Source organism: Polypterus senegalus, chromosome 3 (genome assembly GCF_016835505.1).
Source record: "Polypterus senegalus isolate Bchr_013 chromosome 3, ASM1683550v1, whole genome shotgun sequence".
Lineage (NCBI taxonomy): Eukaryota > Metazoa > Chordata > Cladistia > Polypteriformes > Polypteridae > Polypterus > Polypterus senegalus.
Window position 1 is genome coordinate 58,583,148 of NC_053156.1, and position 20,974 is coordinate 58,604,121.

General features: G+C 36.2%; 1 protein-coding gene across 3 annotated transcripts in view; it reads right to left on the reverse strand.

The window, feature by feature from the left end:
• Positions 1–20,974, reverse strand: part of LOC120525187 (homeodomain-interacting protein kinase 1-like) — a 60,137-nt gene that overhangs the window by 13,204 nt on the left and 25,959 nt on the right. For 2 of the 3 annotated variants that reach the window (XR_005632900.1, XM_039747284.1), the window contains exons 9-13: positions 20,403–20,625; positions 18,741–18,862; positions 11,080–11,214; positions 3,433–3,605; positions 2,827–3,006 (exon numbers count right to left, since the gene is read on the reverse strand). Coding sequence is in view for 2 of the 3 variants with exons in the window: in XM_039747284.1 (XP_039603218.1) it covers positions 2,827–3,006; positions 3,433–3,605; positions 11,080–11,214; positions 18,741–18,862; positions 20,403–20,625 (833 nt within the window). In the remaining variant the exon portion in view is untranslated. The remainder of the gene's footprint in view (positions 1–2,826; positions 3,007–3,432; positions 3,606–11,079; positions 11,215–18,740; positions 18,863–20,402; positions 20,626–20,974) is intronic. The other variant, XM_039747286.1, reaches the window with a different exon arrangement.

Sequence of the window (20,974 nt, forward strand, 5' to 3'; positions counted from 1 at the left end):
ATAAATCTGCAACAATTTCAAAAATTCTTTTTTTTTGTGTCTGTGTATGTGTATAATGAAATTAACAACAGATGCACTAGAGGGGCAACAATGAGATGACCCCCAAAACAGGAATGGTTTAACAGGTGGAGGCCACTGACATTTTTCCCTCCTCATCTTTTCTGACTGTTTCTTCACTAGTTTTGCATTTGTCTGCAGTCAGTGTCACTACTGGTAGCATGAGGCGATACCTGGACCCTACAGAGGTTGTAAGGGTAGTCCAACTTCTCCAGGATGGCACATGAATACGTGTCATTGCCAGAAGGTTTGCTGTGTCTCCCTGCACAGTCTCAAGGGCATGGAGGAGATTCTAGGAGACAAGCAGTTACTCTAGGAGAGCTGGAGAGGGCCATAGAAGGTCCATAACCCATCAGCAGGACCAGTATCTGCTCCTTTGGGCAAGGAGGAACAGGATGAGCACTGACAGAGCCCTACAAAATGACCTCCAGCAGGCCACTGGTGTGAATGTCTCTGACCAAACAACCAGAAAGACTTCATGAGGGTGACTCAAGGGCCCCATGTCCTCTAATGGGCCCTGAGCTCACTGCCCAGCAGCATGCAGCTCGATTGGCATTCGCCATAGAATACCAGAATTGGCAGATGCACCACTGGTGCCCTGTGCTTTTTACAGATGAGAGCAGGTTCACCCTGAGCACGTGACAGAAGTGAAAGGGTCTGGAGAAGCCATGGAGAACATTATGCTGCCTGTAACATCATTCAGCATGAGCAGTTTGGTGGTGGGTTAATGATTGTCTGGGGAGGCATATCCATGGATGGTCACACAGACCTCTACAGGCTTGACAAAGGCACCTTGGCTGCCATTAGGTATCGGGATGAAATCCTTGGACCCATTGTCAGACCCTATGGTGGTACAATGGCTCCTGGTGCACGACAATTCCTGGCCTCATGTGGTGAGAGTATGCAGGCAGTTCCTGGAGGATGAAGGAATTGATACCATTGACTGGCCACCACACTTTCCTGACCTAAATCCAATAGAACACCTCTGGGACATTATGTTTTGGTCCATCCAATGCCACCAGGTTGCACCTCAGACTGTCCAGGAGCTCAGTGATGCCCTGGTCCAGATCTGGGAGGAGATCCCCCACAACACCATCTGTCATCTCATTAGAAGTATGCACCAATGTTGTCAGGCATGTATGCAAGAACACAGGGGCCATACAAAGTGCTGCATACAATTTTGAGTTGCTGCAATTAAATTTTGGCAAAATGGACTAGCCTGCCACATAATTTTTTCACTCTGATTTTTGGGGCGTCTTTGAATTCAGGGCTCTGTAGGTTGATCATTTTCATTTCCATCAAACGATGTGGCATCCTTTCATTCCTAACACATTACCCATCTATATCAGTATAGATATCCAGAAGGATTTCTTTTTCCCATTGAGATCTGATGTGTTTTCAAAGTGTTCCTTTAATTTTTTGAGTAGTATTATATATATATATATATATATATATATATATATATATATATATATATATATATATACATATACACACACATACACACACATACACACACATACACACACAGTGTGTCCCTGGTACAGTTATAATCTGCAGACCAATGCCCTATGACTTTCACTTATTACATATTATTCTTTCATTTCAACAAGATGACACTTAAATTGCTATTTCTTTGACAAAAATGGAACAGGAAATGTAAGCGGGCCTAAACAACATTTTTTATTCCAAAAGAACAGACACAAAATGATCAATAGCCAACTCTGACTAACATGCTCAGTCAATGATAAGCTTTAGGCTTTGACTGTTTTGATTTTGAATTAGCCAGATAAAGACATGGAGTTCCTTTAAAATAAGAATGCCACTAAAATATCATGTATGCTTAAGTTCTATGGAAACAAAGCAACAAAAAAAAGAGAATGAAGTAAAGATTCAGTTCCAGAAGTGAACCTTAGCTCCAGACATCAGTAATGTGGAAGGGAGCTTTATCACATATTAGCTCTATGCTGCAGGGGAAGTCACACTTTGACCACATGGAGATGCACAGGACAAAGAAAACAGTCTACCAATCAAGGAAAACTGAGAAATCATAAAGACATCATCATAAACACGGTCTAAAGTTTATGGGTGAATACAAGATAAATCCACTCCATTTAGACTTCTTCAACGGCACCTGGTCAAAAAATATAACTTCAGTATAGAATGCTAAGATATTGCCAACTGGTTTATTAGGGCTATGAAAATGAAACAGTAAAACAGTAAACAGCCAGCCACAAGCTTCTGCATTTTGCATTCTTAGAATTAAGAAGTGCTGAAAACAGTTTTAGCTTATGAAGTTTTATAAACTGAATTTTAGTAAAGACCAAAAGATTCTCTTTTTACAAGGGGCAATATGCATGTGACATCACACAGAAGCCACTGAATCAGTGTTAGCATTAGGTGCAAAGCATGAGCCAAATTAGGATTAGGGTTAAGGAGTTACTTCAGAAAACACAGATGGAGTTAGGGCTGAAAAGTAATATCACTCTAAACCCAGGAAAAGGCTTCTAAAATCATTTAAAAATTCCTCTGTTTCAGAGAAATGCAGAAAAGCTCAGAATTAACCCGAATGATCCCATTCATCAGCTGAAACAAAGAATTTAGAATTCTGAGATCAAAAAAATGAGAATGATTTTTCTTGATCGCTACTTTCAGTCACGACTATAATGAGATTTGTTATGCATCAAACAAGAGATAATCAGTTTGCAGGGTTGTATGGAAGTTGGAATGCTGAGTGCAGAGCAAAATATCTATTTGGTTCATTATTACCTGCCACGATCCTCTGCTTGACGGGCTTTGGTCCTCTTTCCAGTAATGCAGCTCTGTGGGGGCCTCACCACATGTGCAACACTCACATTGAGGGGCTGCGCTGCTGCAGCTAGTGTTACATGGCTTGTCAACAGTGATGGCTGCTGCATAACCCCAGGATACTGGCTACCATGGGAACTCCTACAATGAAGACAAGAAAAGTTTATAGAAAGGAAATAAATCAGCATCTTCGATATACTGAAACCTTAAATTCAAAGAATAAATGTAGATCGGCATTTCTAAGGAAAAAACCAGAAGAATGTACAAATATGAAAAACCACCTCTAGGTCTTTAAAAATATTCCACTTTATACCATTTTTACATTTTAACCTTGTCTGTTATAGACAAACACGACAGTACATTATTCATACGTCTGGTAAATAATTTGATGGCTAATTTCTTCTACAAATGCACACAGAAGAGCATTTTGCCTTAACTTTTGGGGCATTCAAAATGCATATTTATTTGGCAGAATTAATTAATAATACAGACGGTTAAGATTGCAAAAAAAAAAAAATGTTAATAAACTTGAGAAGGAAGAAAGGATCATGCAACTAAAATCCTTACCTCCAGTCTGCCACCTGCTGCCCAGAGCTGATGGATTCAGAAAGAACAGCCCCCAGAGAGGAATCGGGAATCACTGCTGCGGCCTGCTGGACAGAGCTGTGTAGAGCCACACCTGGCAACTGCTGCCAAGTTGATGGTAGGAGTATCTGTTGGGTCCCTGCTGGCCAGGCCTGCTGTAAACCGTGACAAGGAGAAGTTTGAGAGTTTAAACCAGTGAAAAATAGCACAATTCAATAATGGTCAGACACACTGGTATGGACAGCATCAAGGAGGGGATTAATTCATTCAACTTAAATAATGCCAATTGCCCACAATTTCAATGAAAGAATGAAGATTCTCCCACTTTTTGAAAGACAAGTGCTTGTTTCCCTTACTTCCAGAGTGCTTTTCTTAAAATATGGTTAGCAGAGTGAGAAAATAAAATTACAATACAAACAGTAACACTTTTACGTATCCATTATAAGCAAGTACAAACAGTCTATGATATGAAACAAATGCCCTTTTAAGATGATATAAAACTTAAAATGTTAGTAACTTTTTTCAAATGTCTTATTACCTTTATAATTTATTATAAATAAAATTGTAGGTTGCTAACAGAGTTTATAATGAATACCTAAACTTTTGTAATTAAAACACAACAGAAATATAGAAAGTAAATCGCTGGGAAGATGGCCCTACATAATCATCAATATACAGTACTAAGCCAACAGTTCCTGAATTATTGCTAAAGCCAATCTCAAGGTTAAAATCTATTTTGAGATTCTCATCTGAAAACTGGTTTCAGTTTCTTCTTTTAAAGTTATCAGGTTTCTCCTTGACAAATCTGTTCATTTTTATACTGATTACGGCCAAGTAAGATTTTCAATAATCACTGTTAACAATTTTCTACCTTCAGAGTACTGTATATTAAATGTTCTGTTTGATTCCCCTAGAGTTATAAAAGGTGATCAAGTAATAAATCAGGTACAATAAAAAAAATCTATCCCGAGACTCCACAAGTTTCCCTCATTTGAATTCTGTGATGATTGTCTGTGTCTGAAAGGGATGATTTTGCATCAAAATGGTAGCTGACTACTATAGGAGTAACTTTCATTTAAATAAAAAATCTGATCTAACAATCATTAAAGTATTAGGTTGGCAATGGGGAAAACAAGCTTTTTATTTAAAGAAAACTTTTGACTTTTTTTGCTTTCTGTCTGGTAGGCAGCTACAATGACAGTACCTACACTACACTAAAATGGATCAACATATTGTTCACTTATGGATGATAAATCCCTTACACTTCAACATTTAGCATATGAGGTAAGCAAATAAAAGATGAGCAAAATAAGATACAAGATGCTTTGGTTTCCTGTTACAAGGTACATTTAGCTCAGCAAAACATTGTGAGCAGTAATAAAACTGCTGAAAAGTAGACTTTGATGAGCATTTTTGGACAATGTTATAAATGGTTTCATTAGCTGTGGCATTGTACACTCTAGATAAGCATATTATTGATATCTAAAGGGCAATACTTCATTACCAAGTCAATACCATAATGCTGAAGATGATGTAACGGTACTAGCTTTTTTTTTTTTAAACAGTATTATTAGTAGCAAGAGAGAGAAAGTCGTTACTACACTCGGGCATTACTGTAAGTGTATGAATTGTTTTGAAAAAAGCTTTTTGATGGTGAGCCAGCCTTTCCTAATGCTGTAGGTCATGCCCATGCTTTCAATCATGTTTTGCCATGATTTCTGCCTTGCTTCCTATACCTTTAATGTAATTCCATTCCAGCTATAATGGTACTATCTGATAAAGGACTGGCTTGAAACAGCTGTTGATACTTTTGATACTCATCTACCATCTCACCAGAGTGTCCCGGTACATAGCTGGTTATACATCCCTGTGGTATGTTGTGTGTAACTGCTGATGTTGGCAGTCTTGATGATGTACTGCTGTATTTCTCATGCTGGCATTCTAGTATTAGCTTCATAATAGCTTCATGGGGCGGCTTGTTGTTTGAGCCTCGGTGAGTCTCTTGCAGACAAAAGAACAAGACAGTTGTAGTCTGCGCAGATTTTCGCCAGGATATTTTGTTTGGCTCCTGTGAGTCCCTTGACACTGGCATATTTGATAGTCAGTGCCGGCCCTGGAAAGGGCCCATTCAAGTCAACTTGGTGCACTCTGCTGTTAGGCATAGTAACTTTATTTGGTTACGGTGTGTACTTGGATTGCAGACTTAGATAAAATCTGACAGGGGTCTAAAAATGTTGGGATTCATCAAAATCTCAAGGTCGAATTTTTTCACGATTCCTATACTTTTTCTATACTATGTATACAAGAAAGCATAAAGCAATGTGGTCTAGGGTCATAACCTTTACAGACTCTTTTAAAAATAAAGATCTATATGCATAATTATTTATTGTGTTTTGACTATGTAGCGGCTGAAGGAGACACAAATAATTCAAAATAGGCAACATACATTTGAAAGTGCTGTTCACTACTACTGTACTAAATAAAAACATCCTCAGGAACCAACTGTGGATGTAGCATAACCCTGTAAATCTGCTAAAAAAAAGTTGAAGTCAATATTTTGACCCCTTCTTAATATTTATTATTACTTATTATATAGCATATGTTATATACCAAAACATATATATTGTATATAGAGCAAAACTTACTTTGTTTAAAATCAATGACCCTTTAGCATTTTACAATGCTAAACACTTTGACTGATAGAATAATGTTTGGGATAACGTGTCCACAAACAAAGACAGACATAATACTTAGCATGGTCAAATCATCTTCGTGGATGCTAATATGTTCAATACAACTACCTGTGGTTGAAATTTTGACACTGTTACAATACTTTCTATATGTAGTAAAAGTAAAAACTAAACCACTGGTTATGGATCTAGAAGTCCTTGAAACTTTCAGTGGTTTTAAAATTAAGGAAACGGAAACTTAAATGTTTTGTCTTTGAACTAAACTTGCAATTTTCTTATTTCAATATGTAGATGGCATTTCATAACCTGTCATTTTTACTTTCCAAGAATCTTGTGAGGCAACATAAATATTTAAAAGCTACATTAAAGTACTAAATACAGGCATATACACACACACACACACAGAGACAAAGGTCAAATCCTATTATAGTGAATACCAAAATAACGAAATTGTTAGAATAATGAAAACTTTTGTTCGGCCATGACAAATGTTTATACAACATCATGTTTAACAAATTTTGTTTTAATTAAATGTAAATTTCAGTGATGCAAAAAAAAATAAAAATAAATAATGTAATGCTGTGCCTATACTTTTGCCAAGTCTCAGGATCACTGCAATAGGCCGTCTCTTACTTGTTAGACCAAAAGAAAGTGACAGTCTGTTACAGTATTTCTGGTCTCAGGCAGTCTCTGTATTTCTATTACAGACCACGCGGCGCACCTCTGTCATATCACCTACAGTGCATCCGGAAAGTATTCACAGTGCATCACTTTTTCCACATTTTGTTATGTTACAGCCTTATTCCAAAATGGATTAGATTCATTTTTTTCATCAGAATTCTACACACAACACCCCATAATGACAACGTGAAAAAAGTTTACTTGAGGTTTTTGCAAATTTATTAAAAATAAAGAAACTGAAAAAGCACATGTACATAAGTATTCACAGCCTTTCCATGAAGCTCAAAATTGAGCTCAGGTGCATCCTGTTTCCCCTGATCATCCTTGAGCTGTTTCTACAGCTTAATTGGAGTCCACCTGTGGTAAATTCAGTTGATTGGACATGATTTGGAAAGGCACACACCTGTCTATATAAGGTCCCACAGTTGACAGTTCATGTCAGAGCACAAACCAAGCATGAAGTCAAAGGAATTGTCTGTAGACCTCTGAGACAGGATTGTCTCGAGGCACAAATCTGGGGAAGGTTACAGAAAAATTTCTGCTGCTTTGAAGGTCCCAATGAGCATCAGCTGTAAGTGGAAGAAGCTCGAAACCACCAGGACTCATGCTAGAGCTGGCCGGCCATCTAAACTGAGCGATTGGGGGAGAAGGGCCTTAGTCAGGGAGGTGGCCAAGAACCCGATGGTCACTCTGTCAGAGGTCCTCTGTGGAGAGAGGAGAACCTTCCAGAAGGACAACCATCTCTGCAGCAATCCACCAATCAGGCCTGTATGGTAGAGTGGCAAGACGGAAGCCACACATTAGTAAAAGGCACATGGCAGCCCGCCTGGAGTTTGCCAAAAGGCACCTGAAGGGCTCTCAGACCATGAGAAACAAAATTTTCTGGTCTGATGAGACAAAGATTGAACTCTTTGGTGTGAATGCCAGGCATCACGTTTGGAGGAAACCAGGCACCGCTCATCACCAGGCTAATACCATCCCTACAGTGAAGCATGGTGTGGGGATATTTTTCAGTGGCAGGAACTGGGAGACTAGTCAGAATAGCGGGAAAGATGACTGCAGCAATGTACAGAGACATCCTGGATGAAAACCTGCTCCAGAGCGCTCTTGACCTCAGACTGGGGTGACGGTCATCTTTCAGCAGGACAACGACCCTAAGCACACAGCCAAGATATCAAAGGAGTGGCTTCAGGACAACTCTGTGAATGTCCTTGAGTGGCCCAGCCAGAGCCCAGACTTGAATCCGATTGAACATCTCTGGAGAGATCTTAAAATGGCTGTGCACCGACACTTCCCATCCAACCTGATGGAGCTTGAGAGGTGCAGCAAAGAGGAATGGGAGAAACTGGCCAAGGATAGGTGTGCCAAGCTTGTGGCATCATATTCAAAAAGACTTGAGGCTGTGATTGCTGCCAAAGGTGCATCGACAAAGTATTGAGCAAAGGCTGTGAATACTTATGTACATGTGATTTCTCAGTTTTTTTAATAAATTTGCAAAAACCTCAAGTAAACGTTTTTCACACTGTCATTATGGGGTGTTGTGTGTAGAATTCTGAGGAAAACAATGAATTTAATCCATTTTGGAATAAGGCTGGAACATAACAAAATGTGGAAAAAGTGATGCGCTGTGAATACTTTCCGGATGCACTGTATGTCCATATATTCAATCTCTTTTCGCTTTTACCTTTTCATCAATATCACATTGAATTTTGATTCTATGTTTGGAATTACATCGTGACAATGCAATGTATAACTATCTGTGAGTGAATATTGTTTCTTGCTCTACAAGAAATGTGTCTGACAATAGCATTCACACAAATGAAAAATGATTCACTCACAGGATTTCACTTTAACCAAACAGCAAAACTTTAAATTCTCATGGGTACGCCTCTTCATTAAGAACAAACACTACCTTTTTTTTCCCTGATGGCAACACAAATTAGATTTAAAAGTTTAAATCAGAATAATATATTCAATCTGTTTTCGCTGTTCTGTTATTTCACCAAGTAATAATTCCTGTTTGCACTAATGCAATTTTTACTATCCTTTTTTTTTTTTTGAGAATTTCGAATTTTCATACTTCCATTATCTTGAACCTGCTCTGCATGTGTATCGTGCACATCTTGTCTCTTCCAACCTTTTATTTATACACACACACACACATACATATATATATATACATACACACACACGCATAAGCACACAGAGAATTTCTGGATGTCTAATTCAGTTTTGTACTGGGATGACGTCATTTAAGCAAGCAAAAAGAATCTAAAATTCCAATTCCGATTAACCTATGAGGTCAACAGCAAACATTTAACATTGTAACAAACAAACAAACTATACCTTACATATTAACACTAAGACTTATTTGAAAAGTCCCTCTTCATTGTTTTTAAACAGCCATAATCCATGTTGTAGAAATATATTCTAATCTTTTGAAGATTTAGATATTCATACTCCAGTTATTGTTTTGTAGCTGAAATTCTACAGGAGTATAGTCAGCAACACATTAAAACAGACTGAATAAGGAATATATCCATCCATCCATCCATTTTCCAACCCGCTGAATCCGAATACAGGGTCACGGGGGTCTGCTGGAGCCAATCCCAGCCAACACAGGGCACAACTTATACAAATTTTTATTCAAGGGGAGTCTAACCACGTATTAAATGCATTTAATATTTATTTAAGCTAAAAATTAAAATCAAGCTGCAAATTGTGAGGCCTATAAAATATGAGATACTATGGCAGTCGCAAAATCAAACAGTTTAAAAACTTCTTTGATTTGAAACAAAATGTTAACTTTTGAGCTAATAAAAAATAATTTGCATTGGCTTGATATTTTTTGCTGCACAACAGACTACTTAAACTACTTAAAAGCTATTTTTAAATGCAAGCATTTACTTTTGGTAAAGAATAGAAATGCATTCAGTTTTAAATCCAAAAAAGAATTTCTGTTCCTTAAAAAAGAAATTATATATCTCCCCCTGGAGGCACGTCCATATCAGTTCTGCAGTAGTCTTCTTAGATCCTGTTACCAAAAAAAAAGATGAAGGACGGAATACCAGTGCTGCAGAAGGAGATAGTATTTGGTGTTCAAATAAAGAAAATATTGATCCCCAACACAACATAGCATTTCCAAAGTCCATAAGTAAATGGGATAAATATAACATCCCCTCCCCCAAAACAAGAGTGTGAAGGACAGAGAAATAGCGTAAGAGCGAGCACCTGCATTTCGCAGCTTCGCAGGACACACAGCACAGACAGAACAAAGACAAAGTGAGCTAAGCCGTGCTTGCTTTCTAAGCAGCATCATGCCAAGCAGCCAGCAGGAACTACCAAGGCCCTAAGAAAAAATAAATTTTACAATTAAGCAATTAATAAAGTGAAAAAGGCCCAGCTGAACAGGGTCCTCAGTGTCCCACTTGCCCCTTCAAACCCAACCTGGAAAAACTCTTCTGTTTTCTTCACTCTACCTGGCAGCTTTGCTTGCAAACACACATTTTTGCAGCAAAAAAACAAAATCAGATCAGTCTTTTCTTAACCATAAACAATGATTGGGCCAGGAAGTGCTGAAGATGTAAGCGTTTTCTTTCCGACCCCTCTCAAAAGACAAAAGTTTACCACTTTTGCTTATAAACTACTTTTTGGAGGAATATATGGTGACATGCAGCACACAGCTCCTGGAACTGGCACTCAAAAGTCAAAATTGACAGACAAAATTGACTGTGTAAGAACACTCACTTCTTGCATATATTTTAGTGAAGGTCTATGCCAAACTGTTAGTACTCTTTTTGTAGCTTGTTTAAAAGTCCCATTTGATTAAATGGGAATTCGTGGTTTTAGACTGAAACAAGATATCCTCAAAGACAACTGGTAACAAACAGTATTTTATCATTACATTAAAATTGTATTTTATGCAAAGATTTTTGAATGCTTTTCACCAGGAAATGTTTAGAATTTAAAATTGCTATTTAAAAACATGAAATAATAGATGAAACTGTACTAACAAATTCATGTTTGCAAAAACAGGTTGTGGAGGAAAGACAGGGAATAGTGGGGCAGAGATTAACCGCTGCAGGCTTTAGCATACATAAAGGCGCAACAATCAGCACATGCTTCCATGCCGAGTTAAATAAATGTCAATACATATGTGGAAATATGTGTAATTTATACATATATCTATAAATAAAGTATATTTTAAAGAATTAGAGCTGTTAGTTTAATTACAGCAAAAATGTAGGATTCTTTTTACCAGCACGGTGGCAGTCTGCTCTAGCAGGGCTGGCCTACCAGGAGTGCAATTCAGTGCCAGGGGGACCGCGTACTGTGGCGTAACGGTGGCAACATGTGGATGCAGGGTGGCCACCATCAGAGGAGTACAGGTTCCCTGTAAAGGAGGGTGATGGATTAGTTCCACTTTACTGCCAAGATCAAAAAACGAAGAATACTATTTGTAGGGGAGCATGGAAAGTGAAGTGGGAGGAGAGGAAGAGTCCACCGCAAAAAGAGGTTATAGACATGGGGGTAAAAAACAAAACAAAATCAACTTATTAAAAAACCCAAAAACACTGGCATATGTATGGCTAGTGAGATATTCTCTTTGCTCACAAATGGTTATAGTAGATGATTAAATACATGATGAAACTGAATCTTAAAAGGTTTGGCATGTACAATCAGTTTCTGTAAAATACTTCAGAAGGATTTTCAACCGGGTTAAATTTTTGCTAGACCAGAATAAAAAAAAAATTGTTGTAAAATATGGATGCCATATTAATTTTGGTATTTTATCCACAAAGAACAAAGCATTTTTTTTATAATTTTTGTATGAAATACACAGCCATATTAGAAGTCTTTATAATCAAAAGGAAAAAAGGGTTTTACTGGATTAACACATTAAGTGAAAAGTGGAAGATGCAAGCAAGTTTGGAGGACCATTTGACTTAAAATATGGATCATTTATTATCCTTTCAGTACAAATTAAAAGATTACAAAATATAGAAGAAAAATAATTCTATTTTCAAATTTGAAAGGAGGCATTTTTGTATAGTTTGTGTAATACACAATTCATATCATCCACAAGCATTGAAATTTGCAAGTACGATTTGAAAGAAGCTGCTGAAGACAGGATTGCCTAGTCATCCCAGCCAAACCACTGCGTTGCTGTTATGATGCTCATCAGGATAAACACCGTGAAAATGAATCAATGAAATCGGCCTTCTAAGTATAATATATAACAAATTTGGACAAGCTTCAAAAATATAAAATAATAACTACGTGGAGAAATTGTCCTATTGAAAGGCAAAATGGCAAGGACAGACTCAAGTTTATCCTCAGGATTAAAGAACAATAACCAAACCAGAACCAGAAACTATGCATAATGTATAAAGAAATGAAGGCCGGAACGTGGAAAATAAGGTGTAAGCATTAGATCAATGCAAATATATTAGAAAACACGCAAGTAGTAATTAAGCCAATATCCTTCATTTAAATATGATTTAGCTCTGGGTACCATACAGTAACTAGGGTGAAAAAAAATAAAGAGCCAACATGTTGCACTCAGATGCAAACTACAAAAATATATATTGGAGTAGCTTTCAGTTAATACAAAATGCTGCTACAAGAATTATTACAAGAACAAGAGAGTATAAACACATAACTCCAGTTCTCAAGTCCTTGCATTGGTTCGAAGTTTATTTTAGGACAGATTTCAAAATCCTCCTTTTAACATATAAAGCCTTAAATGACCAAGGTCCGGCTTACTTATCTGAACTTATCATGACTTGCAAATCAGAGCACACATTAAGATGTCAAGAGGCCAGCCTGCTTATGATTTCAAAGTTTAATAAAATAACAGTGGGAGGTTGAACTTTTAGTTATAGGGCCCCAAAGCTGTGGAATGGGTCTGCCAGCTACTGTAAGAGGTGCCCCTTCAGTCCCAGCTTTTAAATCCAAGCTGAAGACTCACTATCTCAGTTTACCATACCCCAACTAGAGCTACCCAATAGCCCTGTTGTTAGTCATTAGTACTAAAATATAACTAATAATATTTATAAACTGTTACTAACCCTGCCCCATTCTGTTTTTCTTCTTGGTACGCCCATGTGGTACTTGGAGCCACTGCTCTACTGCCAAGTTACTTGCCTGCCTATGGAAAAGTCATCTCTGGTAAAAGAGGTTACAAGGGTTCATTTTTTTGGAGTTTTTTCTTTTCTTCTTAGAGAGTCAGGACTGGGGGGGCTGCCAAAAAACAGGGACTGTTAAAGCCCATAGACTAAAATGATGACTTTTTAGGTAAGGCTAAAGAAAGGATACATGCTGTGTTTAGTAGTTATTTTGTCACAAACAGCAATTGTTGCAGGTAGCTTTTCTTTAAAATTTGTGAATTGGCAATCTTAATAACAAAAGGAAACACATGTTCACAATTCATCATAAAACAATGTCATCTGTGTAATAAAAAGCTCACTACGATCAAATCTGCTGGTTTGGTAATATTTCAAGCATCACATAATAGGTGTCTTTATGTGTTCTTAACAGACCTGGATACTTTCTAAACACCTCCTTTGATTATTTTTGTGTTCACTACACCTGAAATGTAGACATCGTGACTCCAGGAAAACCAGACACAGATTAAAAAAAAACTACGTAAGGCTGATTCAGTACTGTTATGATTGGAGCTGAGGATTTTGAGGATCTTCAGATTATAATAGACCATCTCTTTGATTTACAGGTTGATAGCAAGTTAGAATAAAAAAGGAATAAGAAATATTATAACCACATGAAAAAAGAAATGATGACTACAAGACTAGTCCTGTAATTTACTAAAATGTGTGAAGACTAGAATTCTAGAATAAAAAAAGAAAACTTTAGAAAAAAAAAACCTTTTTTAGATAGATCAGAGAACACTAACTCCGAAACACACACCAGTGATGACAGAAGACACTGAACATAAATTAGAACTAAAGTGTTTTAGGAGGGCAAAGAAATTCAGCTGAAAAGGGGAACCTGAATGGTAAGACAAGGTTGCATCAGAAGAACCTGGCATGAATAAAGTAAAAACTTTGTAAACAAAATAAAGAAAAAACATTAGCCAGAAAGAAAAACAGGAAAAAAAAAAAAACATTAGAGACTTGGTGGGGATCCAGCAAAGTTCCTTATCGTTTACCTAGTTAGAGAAAAAACCAATACATGTAAATGTGATGAGTAGTAACTAAAACAACTCAGTACACAGACAGTTAATCTCATTAAATAAAGAGGATTGACTTACTCACAAGGATTTTTTTTCGATTAAATAGAGCACTGTCTTATGTTCAGTCAGTAAAGGAGCCTGCAATGGAGACATTCAATGCATCATGGCCTGGCCTTTCACCTCAACAGGGTGCAGTTTGCTTGCTTTGTGTTTATAACAAGGTATTTTGATTGTTCTTGCACTCTATACTACCAACCTGAGGAGCTTACACAACAACCCCTTAACATTCTACTGTGAAATATAACAAAGAGCCTCCATGGGTGTTCTCACATAGCCAACAGTCAGTTAAATTGGAGGACAAAAAAAAAAGTGCTTATTGGCTAGAGAAGGGACTCCAAATTAATAGATGCACAAATCCTTAATGTACCTGCCATCAGATCCTGCCCCTTTGAGGTCGGGGAGGGGGCACATGATGATACAGATGGGAAGAATCCGCTGCTGACATTAAAACTATTTAATAGGATAAATGCAACAAATTAACATAGAAATCTTTCATTTTCTGGTCCTTGGTCAAACTACAATGTCCTTAGGGCTTAAAAACAGGCTATTAAGGCAAAGTTTTAGTAGGTTTTCCATGTGTGTCTTGTAACTTCTGTCAAATGTTTATGAGAAAAACTGAATATGTCTTAGTGATCTTACAAATACATTCTCCAGATACAAACAAATTTATTCAATTTAAAAAAAATTGTTTAAAAACCTCAAAGGAGAAAGGGAGTGTTTTATTTTTGCTACCAGTATGCAAGTGCATAATTACATAAGCAAAACAACTGTAGTATTACTTGCAGTCTGACATTCAAGAAACCGATCTTTGTGTTGTACAAAAGGCTGACTGAAATGTTATGAGGCTGCACAGTGGTGGTTGTCTGGGGGTTAATTTAGTTTGTGTGTTTGGTCCTTGATTTCTCAAACTGAACCATTTAATGCCTAACTTGCCAAGGTAGCTGCCAGTGATGACTCTTCAACTGTGCAACAAAGATTTGCAACTGGACTGTGTATAAAGCTTAGAAAATAAGTTCAAGTGTTTTTTGAAGTTTTAAATAAAGTATATGATACCTGAAACAGGGTTAAGGTATTCAGGTTATAGAAGCATTTAAATGATGGAGATTAAGGAAATTGTTACTTGGCAAAGAGCTGAAAAACCTATATTAGATGTCTTGAACAGGATGTCAAAAATGTGCTGCTGCCCGTCTTTTAACAAAAAAAAAAAAAAAATTATGTAGCAAGTACTGTATAAAGTGTGAAAGAAGTTATCTTTAAAGGAATGAGGTCCCACCACACTCCAAAATTTTCAACTAGCTAATGCATTATGAGAAAAATACATGTAAATTCAAATCTACATGGTAAACCATAAATCCCCACCATCATTAGTTAATCAAGGTCAGATACTTGACATTTTGACACTTGCAGATTAAGAAAAATATAATGTGTTAGCTTTCCAGGCTGCAATGGAAAGAGTGTTGAGTTATATTTCTTAAATTTACTGTTGTAACTAAATTTAGTTTGAAGGCAAAGATAATTGGTGGACTTTTTTGTTTCCTCTCTCAAGATTATTAAGTCCTCCTCTAATAGCCGTAGCTTGTGTTATGAACCTTTTTAAATATTTCTTGATTTGCATAGTTTTGACTAGTTCTGACATTGTTTACTGAATAAGGAAAAAACAAAAAAAGAATTTTATGATTGAAATATTCAAGGGAATGCTGAATGGTTATTCTTGAGAACAGCAGTAACCATTTTTTTTTTATTACTGGTCAAAAAGACGAAACATTTTAGTTAACTTGCACACAACTGACATGTAAGCAAAGGTAAACCATTGTGAGCAGACCAACTTCAAGGTTTCTTAACAAAACAAACATCACTGTTCTACTTCCATCTACTAGCTTCACACATCAGTGAGAGACAATGCTGTAGAAAAAAAACATACAAAACAAAAACAATGATCCCTGCATGGGACGGAAAAGAGAAAACACCAATTAAAGACATGCTGTATGCTGGTGATACCTAGAACAAAAATTGACACAAAATGGAAAGATACAATAATATATTGAGTTAGTTTCAGCACGGGGTGGGGATTGGTGACAGAGGAAGTAAGGTTAGTACTGATTTGACTGGACCTCATTTGGAACAGATAATCTGCTTCATATGTGTGTCGAGGTTGTAATTCTACTATCTTTTCAAACAGAGCACAAAAATTATGAGGTTTTGATTTGGACGACCACTAAAGTTCCGACAGCTTTTAAAATTAATATTTTATTAACTTTTATTAATAAAGTGTCTTTCTAACCTTGTTCACTGATTACATGGATTCAAGTCAGTGAAATAACCCCCTCTATTCATAATTTAAACTTATTTGGCTATAGTGCTTCTGCAGCAAAGAATCCGACATGACCTTTTTAAAGCAATGTACCCATAGATGTCAAAACGGGAGTGGTGATATTTTTAACTATTAAGTGTTGGAGATGGTGTAAAATTGCGCAATATTGTGCACAGGCTTTGATTACTATGATTGAAGCTGTATTTTTGATTTAATTTTGAAGAAAAAACTTAATATTTTAGTTTCGTTTTTTGTCAAGTCATTATTTTAAATCAAGTACAAAATGCATATTTTTAAAATGTCTTAATGCCAACTGAAGCATGACTGCTTTTAGGTTTTTCTATGACATTTTAACTCTTATTCTTATGTCTTTAAAATTTATGTTGAGAAATGTATTTTTTACATAACAGTGATTGTCGCTATGCTAAAATTACAGGAAGACTTTTATACTTTTTTCAATTCCTCTATTCCAGCTTTATCCTTATTATTCCCCATTCTGATCTCTAAAAGATTCTGCCTGGCACTGAAGGGAAAACTAATGAAAGCTATAAGAGTGAGACAAAGGCAAACATAGTTGAAAATGAAGTCAAGCAGGAAAGTACAGACATTAGAATGATCAGGTGGACATGTGGAGTGCTATAAAGGGAAAGAAAGATGAATGCTGAGTTAACAAAAAGAAGTGCTGTGCTGAGGAGAAACAGACTAAGGTGGTTTGGGTATCTGGAGGGAAAGGCAGATGATGATTGGGTGAAGAGGTGCACCAAAATGGAGGCCAACGAAAACATGGCTGGAGTGATGGCAGATGATAAGAAAATAATGTATCTCACTCTTAAGGGTGCCCAAGACCACAGAAAATGGAACAAAAAGACTTGATGGGCAACCACAAACCTGGGAAAATCTATTAAACTGGGAGTAATAACTATAATGGCCAATTCCTTTACAACTTGTTTTGCAGTATCTGAGAAAGGCATCAGTCAGGAGTGAACAAAAGACACATTAATAAATCCATCAGTTCCTGCAGGGGCATGCTGGGAGTTGAGGGGAAGAGCACAGATTAAAAATAAATTAACCTTAATATAGATATTTTACACTAGAAATTGAATCTACCTGCCATCACATTTAACAAACTACACTACATAAAATCTTAAACCTTATGACTTCTGTTAATAACTGCACACAAGTTACAGGTTTAGCTGTACACTAGAATTGCCCTTTGACTACAAATTCTCAGTTTGGTTTGATTTATATTTTTTAATCTGTAACAGTGGTAGGAATTCAGCTCATCCATTTATTTTCAAATGCAGTTAATTCTAATCGGGTTTGCAAGGGCAGTTTGCATTATGCTACTGAAAAAATGTGCACCTTGGGAACCTTATGAATTAGCAAGCTAGATTATAGCAAATGGCTACTTTTATTACAACTTTTATGATTAGTGCAAATACCACATATGATAGGAAAGTCCATATTCTTGCCAATCAAACATTTGAACAGAACGTAGCTTAATTCTGTTTTAAGTATGTCATTTTGGGAAACAGGTAAAAAAGCAAGTGCTTTTCATTTAATCATTACACTTACAAGCATGTCAACAGAGCATTATTAATTTTCAGTTCAACAGCTCCCTTTCATCTTCTTATAACTACCTTAGAAGGCAGTTTTTTTATTTTGGGATTGTCACCCCTGCTTTGTCTGGGTTAATCTTTCTGACATTACAAGCATATCAATCACGAAAAGGTAAGAAAAAATGTAATATTCACTGGAAAAAGTGCAAGAGACTTCAATAAGGCTCATACGTTTATGCCACTCACAAAAGTTTATTATATAATGATTACTACATCTGATTTTTTTTTCTCCCCCCTCAAACTTCAGGCTAAAGTGAGGGACAAACTGCCTAATGCAGAATAGTTGTATCACTCAGAAAACAAAGTAATGCTGTCAGGGTTCCTAAGGAAAATTCTTAGCCCAAAAGTAGGTAATGCAAGTAAAGGGCACACATCAGAAAACTGAAAGAAGCAAAAGAAGAAAGACATAGACAACTACACATAAAGAATTCTAAAAACTGGACTTGATTAGGCTGTAAATCCATATAACTTAAATTAAACGTTGACACAAAGCTCTTTGATATCCTTGTTAACTGTGCATGTCACATAGACAAGGATATTTAAAAAAAAATGTACTTAGAAACAAATTACTTTCTTACAGCTTTCTCCTCAATAAGTAAAATTCAGGTAACTTGGATCTTACACCAGCTCCCTGTTGGACTTCATTTTTAATTAATAAAATACAACATACAAAAGAAAGAAATACTAGAAATGCATGTGTTTGTCTATGTAGTCTGTAGAAGAGCACTAGTCTGTACCTGTGTGAGTACTCCAGGCTGGATCTGCAATGACTGAGCTGACTGGCCAGGAGGCACAATGGGAACTGCGTTGTCCATTCGCACAGGGAATCCGGAATGCTTAGCACTGGCTTGAAGGCCAGCTGTTAATGAAAAAAAGTACTATGTCAGATACTAATTACACTGATGTACAAACAATGAACATTAAAATATGATTGGGAGAAACAGTTTGATAATACCCATGTTTCTATGTCCACAATAAGAAAAATGGCTTTACTGTATAAATGTAACACTTTATTGTTGAGTTTCTGAATTAAAACAATACTGTCCTAATAACACTGTATCAAACCACAGATTCAAAATCTAAAGAAAAATTGCAATATACATACTAGTATTTAAGCAGAGCAGAAGCATGTCTGCCTTGCCAGCAAATGTTCACTGATGTTTAAAAAAAAAATCAATAATTGGTCTGTGGCACTTGTAGATTGCATGGTCTTAGATGTGCTTAAATACTAGTATGCATATTGCAGTATTTCTTTAGATTTTGAATCTGTGGTTTGATTCAGTTTTATTAAGACAGTATTGTTTTAATCCAGAAAGTTGCCAAAAAAGATTGCTTTTTTTAAAATGTATTTCTGTATAAATAGAGCATGGTAAAGTTAAATGATATGTTCAAGCTCTCACAATTAATTATAGATGGGGTTTGGACTGGCTACCTTGTTACTTAAAAGGTAAGCAATTTAGGCACTAGACCACATGGTTGAATTGAGAAAATCTTCAGCTAGACTATAGAGTTCTTATATTGTTTTGTCATACACTTCCCCAAATTCTAAATGTAGTGAGAAGTCAAGCAAAATGACACCTTTTATTAGCTAACTAAAAAGATTACAAAGCTTGCATATTGTAATCTTTTTAGTTAGTCAATAAAAGGTGTCATTTTGCTTGACTTCTCACTACATCCATAATGGCTAACATGGTACAACACCCTAGTACTACCAACATTTAAACAAAGATAACACAATAGACTTCAAAGAGGAACCAATAATAAAACAACAGAAAAGAATTTCAAAATGTCTATGAAATTTACTCATTCTCAGAAAAGGATTTTCCATAAGTGTTTTACTATATAATATTTTGGCAAAGATACATGTGTTTGGGACTTTGCAAACATATGAGTGGATACCTAATATATGGATTAAATAGCAGAGTAAATTAAGATTTTTTTCCATAAACATTTTGATTTTGTTTGCAGTTTATTCATCATTGGTTGCCATTCAGACCTACTGTGTCAAGAACTTTGTTATCTCTATTCTCTACAAAAACATGAAATTAAACATTTTTCTCTGCCATTACTATAAATAATTTGGTATAGCTAACAAAGAATAAAATTATCACTTTTGTATGAAGCATTCACTTGTATGTTTATATGAATGAACATGTATGTGTTGAGTAATGGGATGGCACCCTATTCTATTCCTTGTGGCTAGTATAGCCTAAAGAGACCTTACCTAACTGAAGCCTTATACTCAAAAGAAAGTTAAGAATGTGGATGAATTCAATTTAAAGTAAAAAAAACAAACAAAAAAAAAAACATGAACTGAAACATAATTGCAGCAAGTAGAAGCACCTGCTTAATGGTAGAGAACAATGCAATGTGCTAATTCAGTCACAAAAAACTCTTACCCTGAAATGCAGGTGGGCAAACAATCAGAGTCTGCTGAAAGGGCTCGGTCTGACTGCACAACTGAGTGGTGCCAGCCTGCAGTGACACACTTTGCTGTGTGATGCCTGGGATGTTCACTGCAGCTGGAGGATAGATAGCTGGCTGGTAGTTAAGCAGTGGCACATCTGCATTAGTCAAGGAGAGAGATGCAGGCCCAGAAGAACCAGAAACCAAAGAACCAACCTGGAAAAAAGTAAATAAAAATCTTAATTAATCTAATCACTGTCACTTATTCTATTCGACAATGATCTAACTCCAACCAGCTTTGGCTATCAATATAAACGTTTGCTATCAATAAATATTTCATTTTAACAGTGAGATATGTACAGATTTACCCAAAGTGAAAAGTACAAGAGTTAAAAACAAAAAAGGTATTCTATCTCAATAAAAAAATTACACAAGTCTCTTTCAAAACATTTCCCTAATGTAAATATCACCTGATTTTTTATTATGAATTAACACACCTATAAATTCATAGTATCTTGTTATTGTATTAGGTAAAAATAAAACTGACCCTGAAAACCCCTGTCAA